Source organism: Cololabis saira, chromosome 13 (assembly GCF_033807715.1).
Source record: "Cololabis saira isolate AMF1-May2022 chromosome 13, fColSai1.1, whole genome shotgun sequence".
Lineage (NCBI taxonomy): Eukaryota > Metazoa > Chordata > Actinopteri > Beloniformes > Belonidae > Cololabis > Cololabis saira.
Genome location: NC_084599.1, coordinates 27,144,604 through 27,170,135, shown reverse-complemented (window position 1 = coordinate 27,170,135; position 25,532 = coordinate 27,144,604). Strand labels below are relative to the sequence as shown.

The window sequence follows — 25,532 nt, the reverse complement described above, 5'->3', positions numbered from 1 at the left end:
CACTCCCTGTCCAGAATAGACAAGCCGTAAATAAGCATCAAAAATAGACATTGGAGGGACAACTGTTGACAGCCTGGTGACGAAAGCAGCAGACGCGGTCGCAACCACTATGCAGGCTGGATTACAGGCAGATAATTGAGACCACGCAACATGGGCGCATGAGGGACACTTTGTGTGTATATGTGTGTTTTTTCCTCTTTTTTATACTTAAAATTGAGTGGAAACATTGTATTTTGTAAAAAAAAAGGCTTGGTGTACAAAAGCTTTGTCTAAAGAACTTGATCTATACATGTGTTTTATTTCATTGCAGAAACACCAGCATATGCCACTGATATAAATCAGAGGAGCTGATCTTATTGGCCGTCTAACTTCATATTATTTAGTAATTTGCCAAACCAAGTTGTAATGGACTTGTCTGATATATGATCCTTCTGAAAAGAAGACATTTAGGCAGGCACCAAAAAGGAAAATAGATTATCTGACCTGTTTGCATAGTTTGGTACGGTGGATTTAGTTTAAAGGTTGAGGGTCAGCATGAGGCTTCACCTCAGGCCCCCTGACCTCTTCAACTCTACACCCAGTAACAATTTAGAGGCAAAATGCCAGTGCTTCTGTCTATACGTTTGGCACGCGACTGACAGCATATTGCCACCCTCTGCAATGGAATTTTTTATTTTTTTTTGTTGCTTGCAGCGTTTCTGAGGCACTGATAGGCTGGACATTCCTAGGATCAAATCTGGACTTGAGTGTGGCTCAAAAGTATAGCAGAGGAGGAAAACGTAGGGAGAAAGTTACTTTTTACTTTGAAGCGTGTAGAGTGTTTGGTATTGAGTTAATTTGTTAGCAGCCTGACTAACTAAATCAAGTTCCCATATGTACTTTGTTTACCCAATTTCTTTGTCTTTTATGCCCCAATTCTTTTGCTTTCAATTTGCTTGCCTTTCTCTTCCTGCTGATTTCACTGTCTGTCGCCAAGTTGACGAGGGACAACTGTGTTACTTTAGGGGGCACAGAAGCTAACAGCACATCCCAGTCACCTGTGGCACCGTCTTAACAAGCTGCATGACCTGCCAATAAAAAATGCTTTTACCCTGATGATTCTCAAACAAGACTTAAATGCGCCCTGCTCTTTCTCCTCCCGAATGCCCAAAGTGCTCGCAAATTCGAATCAGGCCGTGTTAACTTGCTTGAAAATAAAAATAAAAGAAAAAAAGAAATGAAAGCAGGTGGAGGCAATCTTTACTTTTCCTTTCAGCATTAGGAAGGGGCTCTACGGGGATGGTGGGATGGCCAAAACAGCAGAGACAGACAGACCAAAGACTTCACTAATGTCCATCTGTTAAAATCTGCATGTCTTTTCAGTGGTCTGCCAGTGTTCTCACGAACCGAATGGCTATTTCAGTTAGGTGTCGAAACAGTAGAAAGAAAAAACCTACAAAAAAAAAATCCTTGAGAGAGCAAGAAGGAGTACATGGAGGAGGAAATGTTGAGGACAGTTGAGTCTATCATTGCTTGGAGCTCTGTAAACGTGTACCTCATGACAGCCTTTCATCCCTCATCAAAGCAACAAGTAGATGAGCAGACTTTGCGCATGCTGAAACCTCCTAAACCCCGTTGTCTCCTTAAAGTGGCTGCTCCTCTGGGACGGACAACTTTAAATCTTCTCTTTTAACAAGTTTCCTGTTCCTCCTTCCGGCCTCCTGCAGTCCTCCGGGGCCGAGCCTACAGGACCATTCCAGTATGTGGAACGGTTGTATCTATTATGCTCAGTCTACAACCATCAGGGGATAGGGGGATAGGAAAATTTGATTTCTGTCATATCAGTCAAACAGCCAGGCTCTGGCTATGGTGACTAGGAAATATGCACAGAGAAAAAATGATGATGATAGAGCATAGGAGCTTAACAATATTCACATAATTTTTATCTTGTTATATTGGTCACAGTAGAGCAAGAACTTTTTTCTCAAAAACATCGGAGCATACATCTATGTGCTTGTCTCGCTGTAATACAGTTGCAGAGCACAGAACAGTTTCAGCGCCCTACTGAGGGGACATTTCAGTGGAAGAAAGACATGTAGGAGATTCAACTGGTAGCCCTCGTGGTACAAACTACCTCTGAAAGTCTAAATTTAACACACTGTTTGTCATCAAAATTGGTTCAAAAATCAGACTTTTTCCATTTTGTATAGGTATTACACAAAAAAGTAAGGTCTTTTTACAGTATTTATGAAAAAGATGGAGTGATGTCTTGTCACTCTTGTCACTCCATCAAATAATTCATGAATGAAAAGAGGCCCTTGTGAACCTCCACCGCCCTCTCGCTCCAATTAAGTATCCCCCAACTCCTGTTCTGGCCCAGCGCTTCTGATCAAACAGATATTGTTACCACTGAAATAGCAACTTAAAAAAAAAACCACACGGAGAGCCATAAGACCTGCCTGTAGCCCGGGAGACAGACGGCAGGGAGAAAGAAAGAAAGAAAGAAAGAAAGAAAGAAAGAAAGAAAGAAAGAAAGAAAGAAAGAAAGAAAGAAAGAAAGAAAGAAAGAAAGAAAGAAAGAAAGAAAGAAAGAAAGAAAGAAAGAAAGACTACACTGAGAACAGTGGGTGGGTTTTGAGGGACAGTGTTGTATAAGTGCATGTGTGTGTTTGCGTGAGTTGTGGCGGAGAGTGTGATCTATCACTGGACAAATGCTAGGCCGTGTGTGTGTCTGCGTGTGTGTGTGTGTGTGTCTGTGTGTGTCGGTGCCAGTGGAAGTGTGGGGGTGAGGATAGGTGATGGTGGTGGGGTGGAGGGTCAGCAGAATGGTGCTGCTCCTCAAATGAAATAATATATCTTTGAAAGCCTACGCCCCGCGCCGGGCCCTGGTCCCATATATCAAGCCCAAGAGCGTCTGGTGGATCCGCTCCAGGGCCATTAACCTTCCACCTGTTCCCCCCTCACACCCCCCCAACCTACCCCGCCAACCTACCGGTCCTCTTTTCACCCACCCTTGTTGTCCTCCACCTCCTCCTCTTGCCCTTGGTCATTGCCTCTCACAGTCCCTTGTTCATCTTCACATTTAAGCACCCCCCCCCACCCCCCACCCCCAACCCCCACCCACCGCCACCCTCCTCTTCATTTCCCCTTTTTTGTCTTCCTCTGGTCATCCCACATTATCACCTCATATTCTCTCAGTCTCTGTCTGTGTTTCTATTGCCTAACATTGCTCAACTCTACTACTTTTTGTCTACGTCTATGTTTGGTACAGCTCTCCATTTCTACTTCCATCTCGAAGTCTGTGCTCTCTCTTTGTGCGGTGGTTACCAAGCCTTCCCTCCCCTGTCTCAAAGTCATTCTCTCCATCCACTCAGCTTCAGTGTCACCGTCTCTGCCTCCTCTTCCACTCTGTCTTTCTTTGACTCACTTAAACTTCTAAACTCATCTCTTCTCTTTCATCCCAGTCCATATTTCCTTGCCTCCTTCTCTCTCGTCATAACCCCCCACATCACCCGGTGTAAAGTAAAGCATGTTACAAGATGTGAGTGTGTTCTGGGGGCTTCAGCACAACCTGCAGAATAATTCAAATGCAATGGACCAGGGACACGGTTACAAATCTCTGCCAACTGCATGTGGCCGCCAACCCCATCACGCTTGCAGTTTGTCAGGATTGGGGTGTTGCGAGGGGAGGTTGTGGACGGGGGGGGGGGGGCATTGACCTCTGTGACAAGACAGACATTGCACCATCAGGCTCTGAATGTCTGTGAGTGTGTGTGTGTGTGTGTGTGTGTGTGTGTGTGTGTGTGTGTGTGTATGTTGGCGTGTGCAAAGATGGTGGTATAGATGTACTGCTTCCTAGGGTTCACAGATCACGCCTGAAATGGCTTATTAATTTCCACTCAGTTATGGGGTGTGAATATAAAAAAAGGGGGAAGAAAAAGGTGCAATCACTGGTCAACACAGAGCAGGGCCACCGTCCTCAGTCCACTCCAAAACACACACAATCATGTACACACAGGCCTGCTCATGCTCTTTGAATTTCAAACTGCTTCTGAACAGCTTATGGAAGAAAAAAAAGAAAACAGCGTGAGCGTGGATCCGCGTGTATGTGTGTGTGTGTGTGTGTGTCTGTATATGTGTGGAAAGAGGATAACTAAGACTGTAGAAAAAGACCCTCCAGTCTGAACCAAGCGGGTGGGTGGGTGGCTGGTGTAAGTATAATTCCACCAAAGTAAATTCATGTAATATTTATGGATGTAGATGGAGGTGAGGAAGGGGTGAAATTATGCAGCAGGGTAGAGTCAGGTGCATCTGAGGACCCTTACATTATTCACTCAGGTAAATCTATAAGCGGAGAATATTCACGTGTGATATGCGAACATAAACCACGAACAGTTGGAGGATCTGTCATACGGTGTGATTGACTGGCGTGCGGCTGCTTAGAGAAGTCAGCTAAACTGGTGGAGAAGAGTCAGCGCTGTAAATAATTCTGGCGTTCAAGATGCATGTCTTACTTTTTTAAGCTTGCTGTAGACTACTGCAAAATCTGGAGGTCTTTAAGGTTTTTCGACATTTTAGTTGGAGGAGACTTAATGAGCCGAACTATAAAACTAAAGTAAGGTGGACTGAAAAAGAAGGCTTGAATGACTGTATATCTTTCATCAGCTTCTTCTATTTTGTTCTGGGCAGCATGTGATGCAAACTATTGTGTTTTATATATTGGTCTTTCAAAAGTAATAAAGTGGTGAAACATTAAAAAAAAAGTTTAAACATGTATTTTTTATGAAAAACGAGTGAATCATATCATAATTGGACCATTACCTGTCAGAGGTAAGGAACACCATTGCACTAAATATTGATAGAATAGTTAGTAATGGAGTTAGCAATGACATATTAACAATGTTTGTTTGGATTTTTTTGGTTTCTGACATATTTTGGGTATTTAAACATGCACCGGGTCAAATTGACCAGGGAACAGCATTGCTGTACCTGAGAAACGAACATAACAGGAGGGTTAAGGTTTTTCGACATTTTAGTTGGAGGAGACTTAATGAGCCGAACTATGAAACTAAAGTAAGGTGGACTGAAAAAGAAGGCTTGAATGACTGTATATCTTTCATCAGCTTCTTCTATTTTGTTCTAAAATTGCTGAATTTTAGTTACCGGTTTGCATTTGATATGATCATGGAATTGTATTGGCTTTAAAAGTAAATCATACAGCATTTCAGTTAAATACCTTGGTTTTTAGTCAGTATGCTAATCAATATCCCTCTTAAGGTAATCTTGAGCAAGACACTGTAAAACCAGCTAATTATTAATAAAATGCATTTATACCTATATTTAACAGGAAATGAACAAATAAGAGCACGTGTAACAACAGGGACAGGGGACATTGGTAGATGACGTGCTACACTAGTCCCTCTTCTCTCCTTTATCTTATTCCCCCCTTCTTTCCTTCCCTTTCACCAGCTCTCTTCACATGCCTCCTCAGCTCATCTCTCCTCTCATCTCCCCTCTTTGTTTCACCTCCGTCCTCCTTGCTTGTCCTTTCTTCTCCCCCACCATCTGTTTATCCAATATGGCTGTCCCATCTCAGCTGGGAGCTTTCCCAGGGAACACAACTTTTAATACAGTTCCTCTTGAACATAATGGCCCTCAGTTCTGCTTTTGCTATTCACGCTACATGCGGAGCAAAGCAAAACAGAGAGAGGGAGAGAGAGAGAGAAAGAGGGAGAGAGACAGAGAGAGAGAGAGAGAGAGAGAGAGAGAGAGAGAGAGAGAGAGAGAGAGAGAAGGAGAGACAGAAGCACACAAAATAACAGAGGAGTACAAAAACCTGACTGGGTATGTCTTGGACACTTAGCTCAGCTTAATTTTTATCACTTGGAAAGGCTAAATGTAAAGTTAGACTGTGTTTGCTGGTAATATAACTCAGAATTTGGAAATGATTCAAATGTTTTTCATCCAAGTGCTACAAAACTGTCACGGCTTATCCACTGATCCTTTCTGGCGTTATCTTTGAGGGTACTGTGTGGCTCTTAGGCAGCCATCATCTTCTAGGGTCCCTGCCAACGTTTTGAAAACACTGTTCCTGTCATGTAAGCTGGCACACACGCGATTCTTTCCAAACAGGTTAACATCTTTGTTTTTTCAGCTTCCCAAGCGTTGGATTGTTCACACACTAATAGGGAACGTGAGCTGGGTTTAGACCGTCGTGAGACAGGTTCGTTTTACCCTACTGATGATGTGTTGTTGCAATAGTAACAACCTGCAGTTCAAAAATGGTCTTTGGCGTCTTTATTCTTGCTCTAATCAAATGGTTTTTGTCAGCGTTTATGTGTTGACAGAAAGTTGAATAACTTTTGGATTGCATCTCCAAAAAACACTTAAACAATATATATTTCAGTGGATAAATGCAAATTTATCACAGGAAAAAGGTAAGGCTATGGCAGGAGGGAAAAAAATATATTTAATAGAAAATATATAATGCAGCAGCCTTAATCCATGTAACTCCTAAATCTCTTGTCTGGTTTTGCTTTTTTCCCTTTCGACCTCTGCATGTTGTGTGTTGACAGACAGGGCGCACTAAAGTACTTGTTGTCCCAACACCAAACACGCATCTCTTATTTTTTTGTGTAGAGAGGAAAGAGGGTGGAGTGGCTTTGGTGAAAAGGGAGTACAGTTAGGAAGGTGAGATATAAACATATGAATCATCAATAGTCCCGATCGCCCTGCTAAATTCTCTTTCCCATTGTGTTTGCTGTGGGAGTCACACAAGCCATCCCTACGCTGGAACAATGGAGGAGAAGGTAGCGGTGGACCAGCCAGAAAAATGAGTCACCACCACGCACGCATACACTGACGAACATGAAGCAAATGCACAGAAAAATTAGAGCTGTTTCTTTTTAAGTTGGCTGCTTTCACGTGTTTTAAACATGCCATCAGATGGTGTAGGTGCAAAGGTTAAAGACATGTATTTGTTATTTTAAAAGTCTGTTTATTTCACAACATAGTTGTGTAATTTAAAAGCATTTGCCAGACAAACTCTTACTGTACATCTGTCCCAATTTTATGTCTTACAAGGTTAATTGAATTTATTTTACAATTTAGTTTATTTTTCTGGGGACTTTATCTTGGAACAAAACATCATTTTATTTAAGTCCCCTTGCTTTTTTCTGCTTTCACTCATTTCTTTTTGTATATGCATCGTTCCCTTTCATAGACACAAAATCTTTATTCGCATCTTCTAAACTAAATCCTGCTCGTATAAAAGGGAAGAGGAAGGTCAAAGTCAAGAAGAAACAGTTGAATTCAAAAATGAAACAAATTGGGCTCTCTTTGCCTATTCTCCTCTCAATGTCAATTTGACATGAAGGGTATTATTTCAAAATATGTATTGAATACATTGATACACAGAGTGAGGAAGAGCGATTTAACAACAAAAGTTCAACACTTTCTGGGCTTAAACGTGTCACATTTCTATGTTTTCCTTTTCATTACATTGCGTACTGTTACACTGGATGACTGAGTTTGAGCTGCATCCAATCCAGCTTTCACTTTTCAACTTTCTTATGAGCTGCATTTGGTAGAGATTAGACATTAAGAAATAAAAGGCTCGGCTTAAACAATAATAAACATGCAATTACAGTTTTTCCATGATTTCACATGAATACTGCATGATATGAAGTAAACATTTACTGTCAAACCATCTCACAATTACTTCACCTCTATTATGATCTTGTATTATGGACATATTAACAAGCGCGCCAATTACATATTTTCTTGTAAGACTTGGCTGAGTAAGTAAAAAGCTTCATTCTGCCTCATCTATTTATTTTATTGTGAGTAGATTCCTAAAATTCCTGGAATGACTTTTAACAATTGTGCTTAAGTAATGTTTCTTCTTTGTTTTTTTAATCTACAGATTTTTGGGAAATTCTGCATCCATGTGATCAACTCAGAAAATAATTAGTTTGACATCCAATGCTGCCAAACAACAATAAATCATACAAAAAAATAATAAATAAATTCCTGGCTTTAAAGTGTCTTAAAGTATATTTCGGTGGACACATATCAACAACGGTTGGCAAAAAGGCGAGCCAAGGGGTTCATGGCAGGACAGGGGAGGGAGGGTTGGAGGTGGTGGCGAAGTACCAGCAAATGTCACTGAGAGGCTAACGCATTTGTTTCTGCCTTTTGAACTTATTCAAACAATGGATACACTGTGAATCAAATAAGCTTGAATGTAGTTTTGCAAATGTCATATATATCCCCCAAAGCATTCATAAATTGTAAATCTGTGTTACCAGATCAAAAACAACCATCTGCAAAGTGTAAATTTTTCTGCAGTGGTGTAAAGACTAGCCATATACTTCAAACTGTTCTGAAACACCCCTGCAGTCTCTGTGAAGGATATTATAGTGGCGGTTATGAGGGGTTCAGCCAAGGCCCACCACTCTGTGCACACGAGCCACTATCTAATCTTTCAATGAGAGAGACAGACAGAGAAAAAGAAATAAAACACATTTGAATGTAAGGGGTTAAGCCTTATCTTTAACAGCATCAACATGTCAGCAAGTGCTCAAACCAAGTCTGCACACACTCATATTAAAATGATTTCTAGATACATAAAAGCTAAAATACACACACCTGTACATTTACACATGCACCTGTCTTCAGCTCGCTTAAGATTTAATAAAATAACCACAAGTGACCGTGGCTGCAACCCTGCCAAGAGTTCCCCGTCATCACGTCTATGATTTCATAACCAGTGCACCAGACCTGCTGAATTATAACCTTCAATGTGTTAATCCAATTGAAACCGAGGTAGGGTTGACAAAAAAAAGGCAACTCCAACTTCTCAGATCCAAGGTGTTAGAAATAAATGACCCTCACGTCATGCCTCATTCCCAGAAGGAAAGAGGGGGAGAAAGAGAAGCAGCATGCCGCACTGGAAAAGAATAGGGAGCGCTTTTTAGAAGGTTCTCTTAATGGCAAAATATTTATGAGTCCTGTGTCTGAGGCCAACTTATGGAAACTAAATCTTTAAACACTTTTTTGGCAGATGCTTCGTGCACACCCTTCCAGCTTGGCTCTATTACGAGAGAAATTCTTTTGTTCTTACGGAGCTAATAATAGTCAGAGGGCCTGTACGTTATGTGTGAGCAGTCTCTGAGTCTTAATGTGACTATGTGTGTGCATCAGTGTGTGTGAGATGAAAGCGTATTTATAACTTCCTACAGTGGCACACCACTCTTGTAACAAACTTTTAATTCAACTCAGCTTCCTGTCTTTGTGCTCACAGGCTTGGCCTTATGTCCGATATTCAGATCTCATATTCACAAGAGAAGTCAGAGGTCAGAGGGAGTCAAGTTCACAACTTATTTAAATCTGATTAATATTTAAAGGTTACAGCAGGGGGGCAATCAGCATTTACAAAGGGTGTTTTTTTAGTATCTATATTTTTATCTCTTTACACTGCCAGTGCTTGTCATACACATGGTGGATTCATGTACCCTAGAGACATGTACACAGTGGCAAACTTGTGAAACAACAAAATAGCATATTTGTATACTCTGCATAACACATCAAAGCTAAATCCAACCCATCACGCTAACAACCATCTTCAAAATTCCTTAAACTATTATTTTCCATATCACCCTCCTATAAACATGTAAATTGATAGTTTTGGCTGCCTTATGCTTTGCATGTTCTTCTCACCACCTCCAACACTAATCTTTGCACAGCAGTCCTCACAGTAACTGCTAATGAGAAACAAGCATGAGGAGAGGACTGTGGAGTGTGTGGGAAAATATGTCACAGCCACAGCTAGCAAAGTGTTTATCAAAACCCCTTGTGCTTTGGATGACCCATTAACAAGAGAGGAAGTGGGACAAGTTCAATTATCTCCCTCTGTTTCGCAAAATGCAGTCCTGCCTTTCCCAATAAAGCAGCGGAGCTTGTGCGGCAGAGAGGAGCTTTCTCCTGCATTGAGTTCAGGTCATTTTGAACCTCTGTAGCATGCACTCGGCTCAAATACTATTAAAGGCTGCATAATATGGGTAATCATTATAGGCAAACATAATGGCAGCTCATTCAGCAGCAAATCAGGGAGTGACAAACACTTGTGGGTGAGATAATTGAATTAGGAGGAGGGAGTGAGAATGAGAGAGGCTTCACAATGGAGCAGAAATGATAATTCAAAGTTAATAGGCAAAGCACACGTAGTTATTATATGTGGCCACACCCTTCAATGAGCCCTTGTATGTGTGTGTGTGTGTGTGTGTGTGTGTGTGTGTGTGTGTGTGTGTGTGTGTGTGTGTGTGTGTGTGTGTGTGTGTGTGTGTGTGTGTGTGTGTGTGTGTGTGTGTGTGTGTGGAGGCGGGGTGAATCTATGCATCTGTAAATGCAAATGCAGACCTCAATGATGTCAATAGAGCGGACACAGTGTATGCTAAATGTCAACATGCTTTTTAAAGGACTCTTAACTTTATTGTCATCGACTAAAATTTTGATATAATTTTTTTTTTCATGTGTTATTTTCCCCTTTGAAAATGAAATTATATTAAATATTTGGAGGAGATATTGCAGCAGGCTCATGAATATGCAGCTGAGCCTTTGGCGGTATGGTGTGAAACACATGGAAAAAAGAATTTAGACAGGGAGAAGGAAAACAGGTGAGCGTGGACTTATCGTACGCCTAACCCACTGTTCTGAGCATTAACCTAATTCAGAGAAAATAAAGCTACGAGTGTACCACGTACAAACATGCACGTGAAACTCTTTTGAGCTCCATGAGCGGAAGTGAAAATTGACAGTGAGGCATTGGAGTTGTCCATTAAAATGTTTGTGAGAGTTAGATTCATTATTTTGAAGGTCCAATAATGTAGAATGTTACAGATCATTTTTATTGATAATGTATTATTAATATATCTGTTTACTTATTTGAAGTAAAATTTAAATAAGAGTTACGTCAATGCCCGATCCATCTGGAGATGTGTAACATTGTGATGTCAGAACAGAGGACCATCCTCCCAAGACTGTCTTTCCTTGGTTTTGCCAGGATATCCAAGGTATTGGCAAGAATTAGCAGTACTGTTATGCTACCTGCACACTAGTACTGTATGTCCACATTATTGTTTCAACTGCTTATCCGAAAAGATGTCAATGCACAGTACACCACCACAAATGCATCTCACGGTACCACCAAATGTGTGCAACTATGTTTCTAAAGACATTCAGAGATGTCTGTCTTTATGAGACCACAAGAGCTCCATTTGCAAACTGAAACAGCATCTTTAGAGGATCAAAGATTTTCCATCCAGATCCATCTTATTTAATTTAAAAAAATACAGGTCTATACAGGAAAGTACTCAGAGCTGGGATTATGAGACATTCAGTGAACAGATTATGAGTTTGGCAAATGGGACCAATATACCCTTGGGACCTTTATGAGACTAGACAAATTACCCAGTGATAAGACTTCTAAACCTCCTATCAATAAAGGTACAAAAAAATCCGATGAAATCCGATTTATTGCTGCAATCTTCAAGATGAACTGATCAATGTGTGTCAATGTAGCTTGAAGGGTGTGTATATCTGTTCACGCAAGACCCTCATCATAGTGTTCATAATAAAGGTTTTCAAGACCTACAACAAAAATCTGCCATGCACTTGGTAAATGCAATTGGCTGCTGAATTTTGATCAGCAGGGTGATAGACAGAGGAGCCGGTGAGAAGATGAGGATGAGGATGGCTCACCACTTCCTCCCCCCACAACGTTGTACACTTAGGGGATTCAAACTGAGGATAAACAATTGAGCTGATAATATTCATTAACTAGGTATTGTCAATTACGGAGGACATCTTGGGGAGGGATTTAGCTTTGGAACAAAGTATACATTGATTTATGAAAGGGTTGCACAACTACTGAAAACAGAATCAAAGCTATGTAATCAATACAATGGTTGCCCAAACTATGTAAAACAAGTATAAAACACCATAATATAAATATGGATAATATAAAGATTTCCTTATACTTGAATAAAATCATGAGTGAAATAACAGCATAAGCTTACCTTGAGTTCACGGAAGAAAATGCTGCTGCGTGCCCACTCCACGATGGAGAAGAGTGTTTGGTCGGCCATCTTGCACATCAGGCCAAATGTGTTGAGCTTTTCGTGTTTGCCCCGGCTGGCCTGCTCCTGCTGCAGATATGCCAGGATCTTAGCCTGAACCTGCGGCTCGTCCGGCTCACACTTCAGGAACTCTACGATCAGGTGGGGGAAGCTGGGCGGCGAGCCTGACTGGTAGGCGTCAACATAAGCGTAGCCCATGATGGACTCTGGCGAGCTGGTGTATGGGTCTGGGTACTCTGACTTGATGGTGCGCGTGCCCTGAAAGTGTCCGTAGGCCGCCTGGTAGCCCTGCAGGCTGCCAGCATGCGGCGGCATTGCCATGCTGACTGGCGAAGTGACAAATGGACTGCGGTCGTAGTCTGTAGGGGGCAGAGCAGTGGCATGATGGTGGTGATGGTGGTGGTGGTGGTGACTGCTGTGGTGGCCAGCATGGTGGCTCAGCTGGAGGCCCTTGGAGGCTGCTGAGTGAATGTTCTGGATGGCTGAGGAAATAGTGAGGTCAGTGGGTACAGCCTGCATCACCTGGCTCATGGCCTCGATCTTCAGGCCGTTCGCTCGTATCAGCGCCTTCTTTTGCTGCTTGAGGGCACGGTCACGTTTGTACATTGGGCCAAACTTGTTGCGACCGCCACGCATGCGGTCTGCCCGCACAGCTGATGAGAAGAAGATAAGAATACAAGAACACAGAATTAGTTTCATTGTATGTAAAAGTTACTCATTCTCATGATCAGGCGGGAAATATCTGTTATAAACAATACAAATGAAGCGTGACATATTCATGGGTATAGTATTAGGAATAGTATTTCTGGATCTTTGATTGAGTTCAGAACATACATCCACTGTATTTTAGCTAAACTGTTACATATGTATACATGAATAGACACATGTGGTGTTTTAGAGGTGAGCCCCTTAGTTGCAGCATTTGTGTAGGGCAAAGGTTTTCCTGCGACAGCTACACTTGACATCTACATGTTGACTCTTAAAACCCACGGATTGCAACTGATACCAACGTTACTCATTGACCAGAGACTCAAACTCCTATGAACCACTCTGGTGAATGATCGTTGCACAGCTGGCTATCTCCGTCTGCCCCAGAAGCTAGTTAACTGATATAAACTCAAGCTAAAATATTCTAGCTCTTTTTCCAAGATACATCTTCTTTCTGATTATGCAATTTCGAAAAGCTTTTAAAACGTCATTGTCAATTAACAGAAACTTCTTCTTGGGAACAACCTAAGGCTTAAAAGCCTGACAATAATCCAATCTGGGTTGGTTTTTTTTTCTGATGAAACAAACATACCAGTGATGCCCCCTGCCGCCCCCCGAGTGCAGGATCCCGTGGTGAGGATCACAACAAGTCTGTGCCGTGGGTATTTCTAATGAACGTACTGGGCACACAGTGGACTGCAGTGAGGGGCATGTGTGATCTGGCCGACTACTGCCATGGGGAAGCTGTCTCTCAGTTGGGGGCCGTTGGTGTTAATTATTCATACTTAATTATCTCTTATTCTGATGAGTCTTGCAGAGCCCAGCATGCAAAGAGCTAACGGACGTCTGGGAATTTATGCAGGGGGGGAAGAAAAAAAAAATCTTAACTAATACCAATATTCCACAAAATGAAAGGCTGATATTTCACTGAATTTGGTAAGAGTTTTCCATCAGTTGAAGAAAGACATACGACTGAAAATGCTAATAAATGCACATACATTTGACCTGTTCATACATGACAAACGGCCAGATAACATGGAGAGTCAGTCATCTTGGGTTCACTCCAACTCGTGGTGTCTTGACGTGTGAATGAAAGAACAGAAGAGGAAAATTGAAGAGGGGGTGTGGAGAGGGCGTGTTGGGGGTTTGAGTTGAGGAGCAATGATGGGTAGACACCCCCACAAAGGCATATACGCACACAAGCATGAACGGACGCACACACGCCAAGCTGCCTTGGGAGGGATTTTAATGACCTCCGTCACAAAAAGTGCCTGCCACTGATCTGAGCAAGTACAGCCGAGAGGTCTGACACACACTCTTTCTCACTTGCCCTCTCTCTCTTTCTCTCTCTCTCTGCCACACACACACACACACACACACACACACACACACACACACACACACACACACACACACACACACACACACACCCTCATGCTGGCTGTCTCTCACCCATAAGGTGAAAACACACACAAAATACAAAATGGCCAACATGGAAAACATCACACACTGCTCCTGATCAGAGAGATGGGAGCTTGCCAGACACTCGGCCACCTTGAGGGGCTCCTGACGGCTTAAATAGTGTGTAATTTAAACACCGCGATCTTCCTAACACTCACACAGTCTTATACCAATATGCTTCAGGTCAGCTTTGTGCTGTGTCCACTCACTCAGGATTAGAGATTAACATGACTGTTAAAAAATTGATCAAATATCAAAAGAAGAAAAAAAAGAAGAAGAAGCAGAAATCAGAAGAACCGTCATATGTATCCATTATACATTATTGTAGGGTGCCTTTAACTATTAATGATTCTCCACAACAGTGTAATTAATGAGCTGAGAAACTAATAGTTGGCCCTATTGGGAAAACAAAATTAGGCCCTGACTGTCTTTCTTGCCTGCTTCGGACCCAGGGACCCAAAGCGCATCATGAATACCAGAATTGAATTGGGGGGGCAGGGGGGGGGGGGGAGCCCTTTTTTTTTCTTTGTCTCTAATTAAACAAGGTGATTTGCATTCATGTAGCATGGATTAATATGAAGTGGTGGTGGTGGGAGTGGGGTGTCCATGCATGCATATCTAAAGGGGTGTGTGTTTGGAAAAGGTGGACATTTGTTAAAGGATTTGGACGATGCAGAAATCAAACTTATCACAGGATCTGATAGAATGTTAAAAATATTGGTTTTGACTATTCAAAGTAATATGTGATATTATATGAGATATCTTCTTTATTTATTTATTTTTAACCTGTGGTTTGCGTGCCATAATCGGGACAAGCAGAAAAGTTGAGACAGCCACCGACAGATATTCACATGTCATTTTCAATCGGTATTCTTTTGGGGAAAAAAGAAAACCGTTGTGGTTGGCAGGCCATTACCTGGAAAGGACGAGTAATGAAACGTCACTAGCACAAAGGCAAAGGATGCGACACTTAGGGTTTTTTTAGAATAGCAGTGAGGCATTGGGGCTATAGCCAGGTGGCTCATATTATTTTACACTTCAAGTTCATGTCTGAGACTATATTCACACAAATGCACAAACCTGGGCACACAGCATCCATAATTTCCCAAGCTAACCCAAATAAAACCCCGTTCCTATTCCCCAAAACTGCCCAGAGCACCCCATACACATAAAACTTGTATTAACACAAACACACACTGCATTTATTAGAACACCGTTTCTCTGCATACACCTTCAGGTAGCTCCTAACACACTCCAACGCACCTCACACATACAGCCCTCTGTGCTTATATCCTCTGATTTATGGTTGTTTAATATACAGGAATATTAAGCGTGAGTATGTGAGGATCCCTGTCGGCCGCCGGCATATTAATGGGTCCCACGGAGCCTTGCTGACACCCTGTTTGTCATGTCAGGGCCCCGGCCCCTGCTCCGGATGCGCCCTATCCCATGCACACACATGAATACCTATGATACCTATGCATAAGTAATGGGACAGATCCCTGGCTTCCACCGCAGGTACTGGGAGGCTGATGGAAGACAAATCAGAGCAAGAAAGATGGAGACAGGGAGGAAATAAAAAGTGGAAGGAGAGGGGGAGAGAGGCACAGAGGGGAATGTACAAACACTCAGCTGGTGGTGCTAATTTCAGCTAAGTGGTTCTTCAGAGGTTTTGCATGTGTGGTAATAAATCAATAAAAATTTGACGGAGGATTAACTGCACGCAAGAAAGAAAAAATGCTGGAACATGTGAAAGAGGAGGAAGAGAGGGCCTGTTCAATGCAGCATTTTTGATTCATTAATGTTACAGAAACTCTACTTTTTGGACTTTTCTGGTTTAAAACATTATCCACAAATTATTAGATCAAAAATCTACAAGCACCTATGAGGTATTTTTTTTACCTATGAAATGCAAAATTGGCACATTATTCTTTTCACAGCATACTAAAAAATAACATTCATTTTTGGAGCAGTGAACCCCCTCCAATCATTTTCCTGAAAGGGCACTCAGTGGAATGAAAATGCATCCAAGCTCTACTGTTCTGCTCTGACTTCAAGATGAAGAACAAGTGAAGAAAATATTAGGCAGCTTAGTGATGCATATGAAGCAAGACAACTATTTGTGAGCAAAAAGGAAAACTATGCCGGTGGGAGCCGTTCAGATATAGCACGCTTCACTAGCTTCAGTGAGTGATGTTCTAATGGATCAGATCCTGTTCTCTCAATGAGACAATGCTGGGAGAGATGCTACACAGCATACCAAGAAGCGGGCTCCCGAAGCACATCTATTTGACTGGTTAAATAGCTTCCAGTCTCCAAAACGAGTGTTTTAATTCAATGTATCACACACCCACTATCTTTTTCATTTAAAGAAAAAAACATGTACTTTACTTTTTGTTATACTTGTAGGATTCTTTTTAAAAAAGCATGAGAAATGTTAAGTTTTGCTACAAAAGATTAAAATAATTTCCTACTACCTTAACCAGAGTGAGGGATTGAATTGGAGATTATTTAAATAGTGTCACTATTTTGAATATGACTTGTGGAGAAACTGTTTTGCAATAGTTAATTTCTCTTCTGGGATTAATAAAGTATTTTCAACTGAATTTGAATGAACTGCTTTGTTTTAAGTCCAACTTTGCTGACCGTTTTGGTTTTGCCATCAGGTCAGGACACTACAGCTGTCACTGTTTCACTGCTTTTCCTCAGATTAGAAACATTAGATTCATCAGCCGCATTAATTAGTTGGCTGATAAATAAACAAAAATGGAGCAGACGAAACAACAACATGACACCAACTGGCATCCTTCTGTTAATGACTTAAAACGCTTTCTAAAATCTGCGGCTTTTGTAAAACTGCTCCCATAAACCTTTGAAGAAACTATAAGACTGAAAAAAGATTAAAAAAATTTAAGAGGACTTTTGACTTCTGGTGTAAATGATTAACTTTGCTTTCCTGTTTATTTTATTACCGTATTTGCATGTCTTGCATCCAGCTTGAAAGGCAAAAGCACTCACGTGTCGCCTCAGGTCAGAATGGGTTAAACTGTCTGTCAATCCAGATTATAGAGAGACCACTATTGCCACAGGAACAGACCTCTTTTCTGCCACCTCCCGCGTTGTAACCTGAAAACTGAACGGTCTGTCTCTCTGATCGACACTCAACAAACACAAGGAACGCTGCACAACCGAGGGGCTGAAGCCAGAACACACACAAACAGGAAAAAATACAGTTTCATTCAACTTTCAAGTTTTTTTTAAACATTTAGTTTTCCACTTCAAATATGTTGGGGTTTTTTGCAATCGAATAAGAAGATTCTAAAGTTATGAAAGAACAAAATTAATGAAAAATAAAAAAACTTTTTTTTAAAGAAATGACAGCCTTTGCCTTTTGCGTGGGGATGTCTGAAGATCATTTTCGGGGCTTCACATGAATAAATGTATGTGCTCACCAGACAGAGCTCTGTGTGTGTGTGTGTGTGTGTGTGTGTGTGTGTGTGTGTGTGTGTGTGTGTGTGTGTGTGTGTGTGTGTGTGTGTGTGTGTGTGTGTGTGTGTGTGTGTGTGTGTGTGTGTGTGGTGAAGGGTGTCAGCCTTGTCTGTGTGGGAGGTCTTTACTGGTTGTGGCAGGAGTCGCCCACTGGAGCTTCTGGCACCTGACAAAGTGCTGCAGGGCCTGTCTTCCCCGCAAGCGGAAAGTTACCACGGGCAAAACAAATCAAACACTACCCCTCTGCCCTCCCCGCCACCATCAGCTTTAAAATGGCAGGCCAGGACATTCTGCCCAGCGGCCATTCACAATTAACAGCAATTAATTAAAGCTTGCATGGCAGAAGTCTCTAGAAGGATTTCCGAAGGCTCTTCTTTTTTTTAGCTTTCATAATGCCACTCACAGGGTCTTATTTCTTTAACATGTGTTTTGTCCTAGTTGTATATGATCATTTCATGGGACTGGGAATTTTCAGCTCAGTTTAAATAACAAATGTGCAAATGTGTGAGGACTAATTCAGCGCCAGTTTCTGTCATTCGAAGGACAAAGGTGTGATTTCTAAGCTGTAACTTTAAATACTTTCATTTTTACACTTATTGATGGCAATCATGCCGCTAAATTCAATCAATAATGATGTATTTCAGAGGGGAACTTGTCGACAAATGTAAGGAAAGAAAAGATTTCCGTCAAATATGATATTTGAACAGAAGAGGAATGTTTCTCGCCGTGCCGTGCTGTCACCTCTGTATAGCCAAATTTAAATAAGAGTCTGAGCTGTGTTCAAGTTAAACAAAAAGACCTCGAACCATCCAGCCAAAAGCATCATCATTACCATTCTCACCCTGCCGCCAACCCTAATATTTTTATCTATTACTTTGTCTGGCAAGTTTAAGTGCGTAGCAGCTACCAGATACCCTCCAACTCCCTCTGACCCCATCCCAAATACCAACAAGCAATGATGGATTTCACCACATTGGTCGAAATGAAAGGTTTCACTTCACATGGTTCCTGATCATTTTTTGCGAGAGCGGATATTACTAAGATGATCACGGTTAAATTTTTATATAAACAAAAATTTCTCATTTCTTCCACTGCAATCATATTGTCAAGGCAGGTGTTAACTTTTTTTTAAACAGTGGATATCTCAATTTAGGGGGGAAGTGATTCAGTTGAAAAGTAATCGCAGAAGGCTGTTTTCACTCTTGAGTAAAAAAAAAAAAAGAGTTAAAATACTTTGACAACATCAGCTCAATTGAGAAATAGTGGAAATAAAGAGATCTGAAATAGTCTGGATCTACTTTTCCACTAATGCAGACATGGTTTACTAGAACCTGAACTAGAATATATTTTTGTGAGTGATGTTTAATATAAACCTCTAAATGGACAGAATCTGTACTTAACTATTTGTGAAACTCCACATCAGAGATGGATGCTGACTTGTTGCAAGCAGTAGTGAAATGTTGCTAAATCTACATTTGACTTCAGAACTCACATTTTAAGCACTATATTATACTTTTTACCACTTTGTTTTCTTTAAGATACATAGAGCAGTATAAGACTATTAATATAACTATGTAATGAAGTACTTTAAGTGCATTCATTAATGTTCATCCATCCATTATTTCATACCCGCCTCCTGCTGTTCGGGTTCGCGGCAGTACTGGAGTCTATTCCAGCTGTCACTGCGGTGGAGGAGAGGTCACCAGTTCATCACAGGACTTTTCATGAATGTCTCAAAAATCAATAAGTGCTACAATATATTTATCACTCACGTCATCAAAACTCGTCTTTATTAAAAATACTTTTACTTTGGACGCAGTGTTCATTGTGAAAGCGAATCCTGCTTTGCGGTGGTGACACTTTAATTGGTGTGCATGTAATTTAATTGCAACTTACACTAAAGAAAATGTCTTTGAACGCCTTCACAAAGCCAAAACAGAAATCCAAAACGTCCAGTCTGGCTGCTTTTTTCCAAGCAACAACTATGTCCTTTTTTTTTTTTTAATCCGTTCTGAAGAATCCCAAACTTTTAACCACCACTCATTATCCACAGATATTGCTGCACCTTATGCACATAGACTCCCTGTATTAGGGCTCACCAAAGCGTAATATTTGGGCAGGCCAACAAATCAAATAACACTGAAAAGAAAAAAGAGGCTCCTATACCTTCTAGCTTCATGCCGACGGTGAGGCACTTTTGGAAGCGGCAGTACGGGCAGCGCTTTCTCTGGGTCTTGTCAATCTGGCAGCTCTGGTTCTCTATACATGTGTAGCGCTTGTTGTTCTGGACGGTGCGCTTGAAGAAGCCCTGCAGAGAGAACCAATTAAGACGTCAACACTCTTGACCCCTGCAATGCGATGGTAATTGGCCCATTCACACTCCAGACAGACGGAGAGGGACAGACTAAATGGATACACACAGGGAGAAGTTTTAAACGATATACTTCAACTAAAATGATGCGAAGCGCGCGCGCACACACACACACACACACACACACACACACACACACACACACACACACACACACAGACTACAAAGAAAGCAAGACATGAAGATACATACATATTCTCATAAATAAAGCAGTTTTAACTATTTCTTTTTTAGTTTTTTTCACTTCTTGAGTAAGTTTCTGGAATGTATTCCTTGACTACATTTAGTTCTTTTCTTGATCCTATTAAAACAAAAGAGCAAACTATAAGCTCCTATTGGCTAACTTTTATTCAACTACTTGTTTTTTTCAGTGCATATTAATTTTTTTTTTAAATAAAGGGTAAGAAATCTTACATCCTCTCCATTCAGGGTAAGACTCCAGGAATTACAGGGTAAGCATTTTCTCAGCCCCCTACTTAATTATTGAAAAACATGGCCACATGAGTCCAAAAAAATCCAATAAATTATATCCATAATTCACAGTTCCGGGATTAGAGAAATGCATACCTGCAACATGGAATTTATTATCGGCAGCAGCTGTGAAAATCAAACGGAGGGAAGATGGTATTAACGTATTCTAGATCCATAACCTAGGAGGAGAATCCTTAAACCTCGTCGTTAAAATAAAATAAAAAGAACGCGCTGCTGTCAATTTCTCACCAAACACAAATTTAATTGACAATCTACGGTGCCTGATCTGACAAAAAATAAGATTTTTTTTTAAAAGAATTCACCTTTGAAATATTGACCCTTCAGTAGCAAGAAATCTAAGCTTCAGAGAAAGAAATTTCTCCCCAGCTCCCCAATTTACACTGCATGCGCTATAAAAACGTTCTCCAAACTGGATTCAAACATATGTTCTGGAGATGACTGCTCAACATATACCTGAAAACACTTTTTAGACACTTTTGAGTTGGAGTTATATATATAAGATATGGCACCAATTGTTGCATTTTTAAAAAAAAACACAAAAAAAAACAAAAGAACAGCCCCTCAACGTAAGTGCTGAAATTATCACACAAATATGGATATCAGAACTTAAATCTGACTTGGATGGTAGGGTTTGGATATCACTAGCTTTGTATTATTATTTTTTTTAATTCTGCACTTTCAGGTCAAAATAAAAATAAAACCGCTAAAAAGAAATGATTTTAACTTGCTGTTTTTGCAACAGGCATGACGTCCTAAGATGTTTACCCAGGGAGTGCTGACATACACAAGCTAAAACTGGGAGCTTGAATTAAAGATGATGTTTGTACTAATGTGTACATAAACTGCAAATATGATATGTCCTCTCTTTCGGCATGTTTGTGTATTTCTGCTTCTTCATTGCAGCAACTGTGTAATCCAGGGAGGAAAATGTGTTAAATGGGGGTTAATAGTTAATAATGAATTAAGAAGAAATAAAAAACATAAAAAGCAAATAACAGTAAAATGTTAATGTTCCTTTTATTGCATTTAGCCTGGGAGAAGGTTTCATTACACATGAGATGGATTCTACTGCCTGGTTGATTGTGTGTAGTTAATGCTGAAATGAACCTGTAACATGTCAACGGAGTGATAGACCAGTCCAGCCCTGATGATCATACAAACTGCAACATATTAGATATAATCAATGGCAAGCTGCAGGTAATTATCAATATCATTAATGTTTCAACAAGGATATACAACACTTTATGAAACACCTCGCCGTCCGCTTCTCGCATGCTCACGTACACACAGGCATGCACAGCTCAGCTGGGAGACGTCCGGATTGGCTCTCCACCGTGAGCCTGTGCTGAGGCTGAGGAGCAGCAGAGATGCCACTGACGTCTCCCTTCAAGCAAACGCTCAGCATCTCAAGGTCAAAATATGGGATAAAATCTATAACATCTGCTTTGAATAATGACCGCATAGGCTAGAAATGTGTGCTGCGGCATCAATACCGTGAGCTGCAATTTTACAACTGAATAGTGTTAACACAGAGACATTTGTCTTTGCTTAATTTTGCACTGACAGCTTTATTGCACGAAAAAAGAGGGGGGTAAACTTGGGAAATACCTATTAACTCCACGTTGAGGAAACAAGGCAGAGAGGGACAAATAAGTTGTTGATTGAGTTCATATTAAACTGCACAGTTTGCTTTGGCTGTAGCCTCATTATAAGCCTGCATGGAAACATTTTGCCACCAGACAATGCAGACAAGCTCTTAATGAACTCGTGATGAGAGTTTTAAACAGTAGGACTCAAGCTTGTACAAACAGAAACATCACTAGCGTTTACTTTGCCTAAAGGGTTAAAACCACCCCCAACTTATGTAGTTGGTGGTTGCAAAAATGCGTGAAAAGACTTTTCATGTATTTCTTCTCCTACTTTTTTCCTTCCTTTTTTAAATAAAAAGCTGAATTCCTCACTTCACAAAAGCTTCTGACACACACAGGATGAGTTTGTTAGATCAACTGTCACAACAATATTCGACCCTCAGCCGCTGACTGATTGCTAATAGTTTTGCTCTGCTGTTACTTGTTGCAAGTCCCTCTGCAGAAGAATGTCAGCTTAAACGCTTGGCGTGCAATTATTGTAGCCTACTGTGAATATTGCAAATCTTAATATGCTGAAAATCAAGTACTTGTAGAGAAGGCAACACAATTAAAAGCACTGATAACTAATAGAAAGAAAACCTAAAAAAAAGAAATAGAAAAATGAATCAAACGCAGTCATGATTCACTTCTAAATACCTTTTTATACACACTTTTATAATAATAATGATAAAATCATCCGTGCAAAAGTGATGACAAGTCATCACCACTTAGAAAACTTTGATTCAGTTAAAACACAGACTAAAATAGAGGTGGTAAATTAATTCTACAGCTGAGAATGTTTATTGCTTTTTATTTGATTTGATTTCAATGATGATGGAGAGGGCACCCACCTTGCAGCTCTCGCAGGTCAGGAGTCCGTAGTGATAGCCTGAAACCTTGTCTCCGCACACAGGACACATCTCGTCCAGGTCTTCGTCATAGGAGTAGTCCATCATTTTTAACTGGGGGGCTGCGGAGGACACGCAAACACACAGAGAGAGGTCTATTTCAGTGCTGAGCGCTCTCTTTCCCAAAACTCGCTCTCATCCATCAAGGTGAGCCACCGGGAGACCCCATGTCGCAACTGGGCGAGATTTTTTTAAAGTTCCGTTCACTTCTGAAGGTTTCCTGGGAGGAGGGGAGGGCCATGCATAGCCGATTTTAGACTGAGTTGAGAGGACCCAACCATTCCCCTCTGTTACTGTCTTCTCTTCTGCATTCATTGCAGACAGGAGCAGGAAAAAAAAAAGGCGCTCATGAAAGTCAGCCTCATAAATATGCATGCGACTAAGTCGTGAAATCGCTGGGGGAAATAGCGAGATATTAGACTTGAGGATTGGATGAGAAAATGTTACCGCCCACAGACAAATGAAGACACACAGAGCAACCCTTATCTCTGCAGGCGAGCAGAAAAACATCCAAAACCAACATATTTTCTCTCTCTCTAAGAATCGCCAGAGCCTTTAGCTGTGACATTTAGATTCATTTATGCTCTTAAAACGTGAAAAGTAATAACATAGTTTTATATGCCACGTTTTTACTGTGTTTTACAAGTTTACAGTGCCATATACAAATTTCTTTTGGTTCCAAAAAGTTCACAATACAGAGCGTAAAAATAATGACAGAGGCCAGAACTGGACTGTTTCCATTTAAAATGACTGCAGAAGTGCGTAAAATGTCCCGTTTTTCTACATTTGCCAAAATCTGATTTATAAAAAAGAAAATAAAATAAAAAATGACGGAGCTTTCTCAACGATTTGAGCACTTTTAAAAGAGAGTATATTTGCCGCAGTCCCTCTTGCCTTGAGTTTCAGGATTATGCTGCTTACTTATGAGTGTGTGTGTGTGTGTGTGTGTGTGTGTGTGTGTGTGTGTGTGTGTGTGTGTGTGTGTGTGTGTGTGTGTGTGTGTGTGTGTGTGTGTGTGTGTGTGTGTGTGTGTGTGTGTGTGTGTAACAGCGCTAAGCAAACAGCCAGGCTGACTTTTACAACACTTGCAAAAGCATTTATGGTACTAATAATAAAAAGCAGCCGGGATCAAACAGGAAAAACCTCAGTGGATGTGGCTGTAAAAGTGGAAATATTTTGTCAGCTATAGACGGCCTGCGCGGCACACACGCATTCATTCAGAAGTGCACTCATCCTCTCACCGAGACTCTCTAATTAGACATGATTCCTAGTTTGTTACGGCGCGCTGTCCTGCTGGGATCCGCGCTGAATATTCAGACCAAGCAACAAGTTCCACTTAGCTCCCGATTTCTTTCCTTTTGCCCTCTCCCTCCTCCCTCTCCCCGTCATTCCGCGGAATCTAAAAGATAACTCATTCTCGGAAGTTCTTTTTTTTTTTTTTTTTAACGCGCATTAAAGAGAGACCGTGCCATGGCTGGAGATTCGGACACGTTCGTATAAAATTGCCGTCATCCCGTGGAGGAAGACTGGTGAAAAGGTGAAATAATTAGTGGTAAAAAAATGTGGAGGTGGCCCTAACGCCTGGAATATATAATACATTCAGAAACCATTTTCAGGCCTATTTGTCCAAACAGTTTTTCGCTTATAATGCGATTAATTCTACACTTGGTTGTTTGGATTTATTAAATATCTGCAGTGAATCCAGCTGAGCACTTCTTGCAACATTGCTTCACGGGCAGGTGTGTGCAGGAGACGTAGTTTTAGAAGCTGTAGAAACACGGCCACGACAGTCACCTACAGGCCACTTGCTCATGGAATCAACATAAATGATCTTTGTCAAATTTCCCGAAAAAAAGAGCATCCCATCTTCCCATCCCCATTAGTTTCAGGCGATTATAAAGCTGATAACGGCACCTCTAACAAACCACTTCTCCTGTTTAGTGAGTGTAGCTATGCGTTATCAGCGTCTCATAAACCAGGAGCGCACTAATTGATTGCCCGGTTTTACTGCTGCGGAATGACAAGCGGGGAATAAGAGGGGTGTAGGTGAGTTTATCTTGGCATAAAAAAACAGAGCGTACCTAAATGTTGGCTGCACGTGTCTTTTATTTTGCAGGAAGATCAAGAAAATAATAATAATAATATATGCCCTGGAGAATTTGAATTATGTCTGAAAAAGACACAGGTGTCTGGAAATGTACCCAAACTGGAATTAAAACTGTACTATTGGATTTTAAAGGTCTAATACAATTCTGTCTGTCTTTTGTTTCTTTTTTTTTTAAATCAGCAAGATGCACAAAAAAGAAAAATATCAGATACGTCATTAACATTTTAAATTGTAACATTACAACTACTACAA

At 40.9% G+C, this 25,532-nt stretch overlaps 1 protein-coding gene across 1 annotated transcript in view; it reads right to left on the bottom strand.

The window, feature by feature from the left end:
- The window catches only part of nr5a2 (nuclear receptor subfamily 5, group A, member 2), a 68,397-nt gene that overhangs the window by 41,231 nt on the left and 1,634 nt on the right, over positions 1–25,532 (bottom strand). Inside the window, exons 2-4 of the mRNA XM_061738489.1 lie at positions 23,117–23,235; positions 19,941–20,082; positions 12,057–12,769 (exon numbers count right to left, since the gene is read on the bottom strand). Of these exons, the coding sequence (XP_061594473.1) occupies positions 12,057–12,769; positions 19,941–20,082; positions 23,117–23,235 (974 nt within the window). The remainder of the gene's footprint in view (positions 1–12,056; positions 12,770–19,940; positions 20,083–23,116; positions 23,236–25,532) is intronic.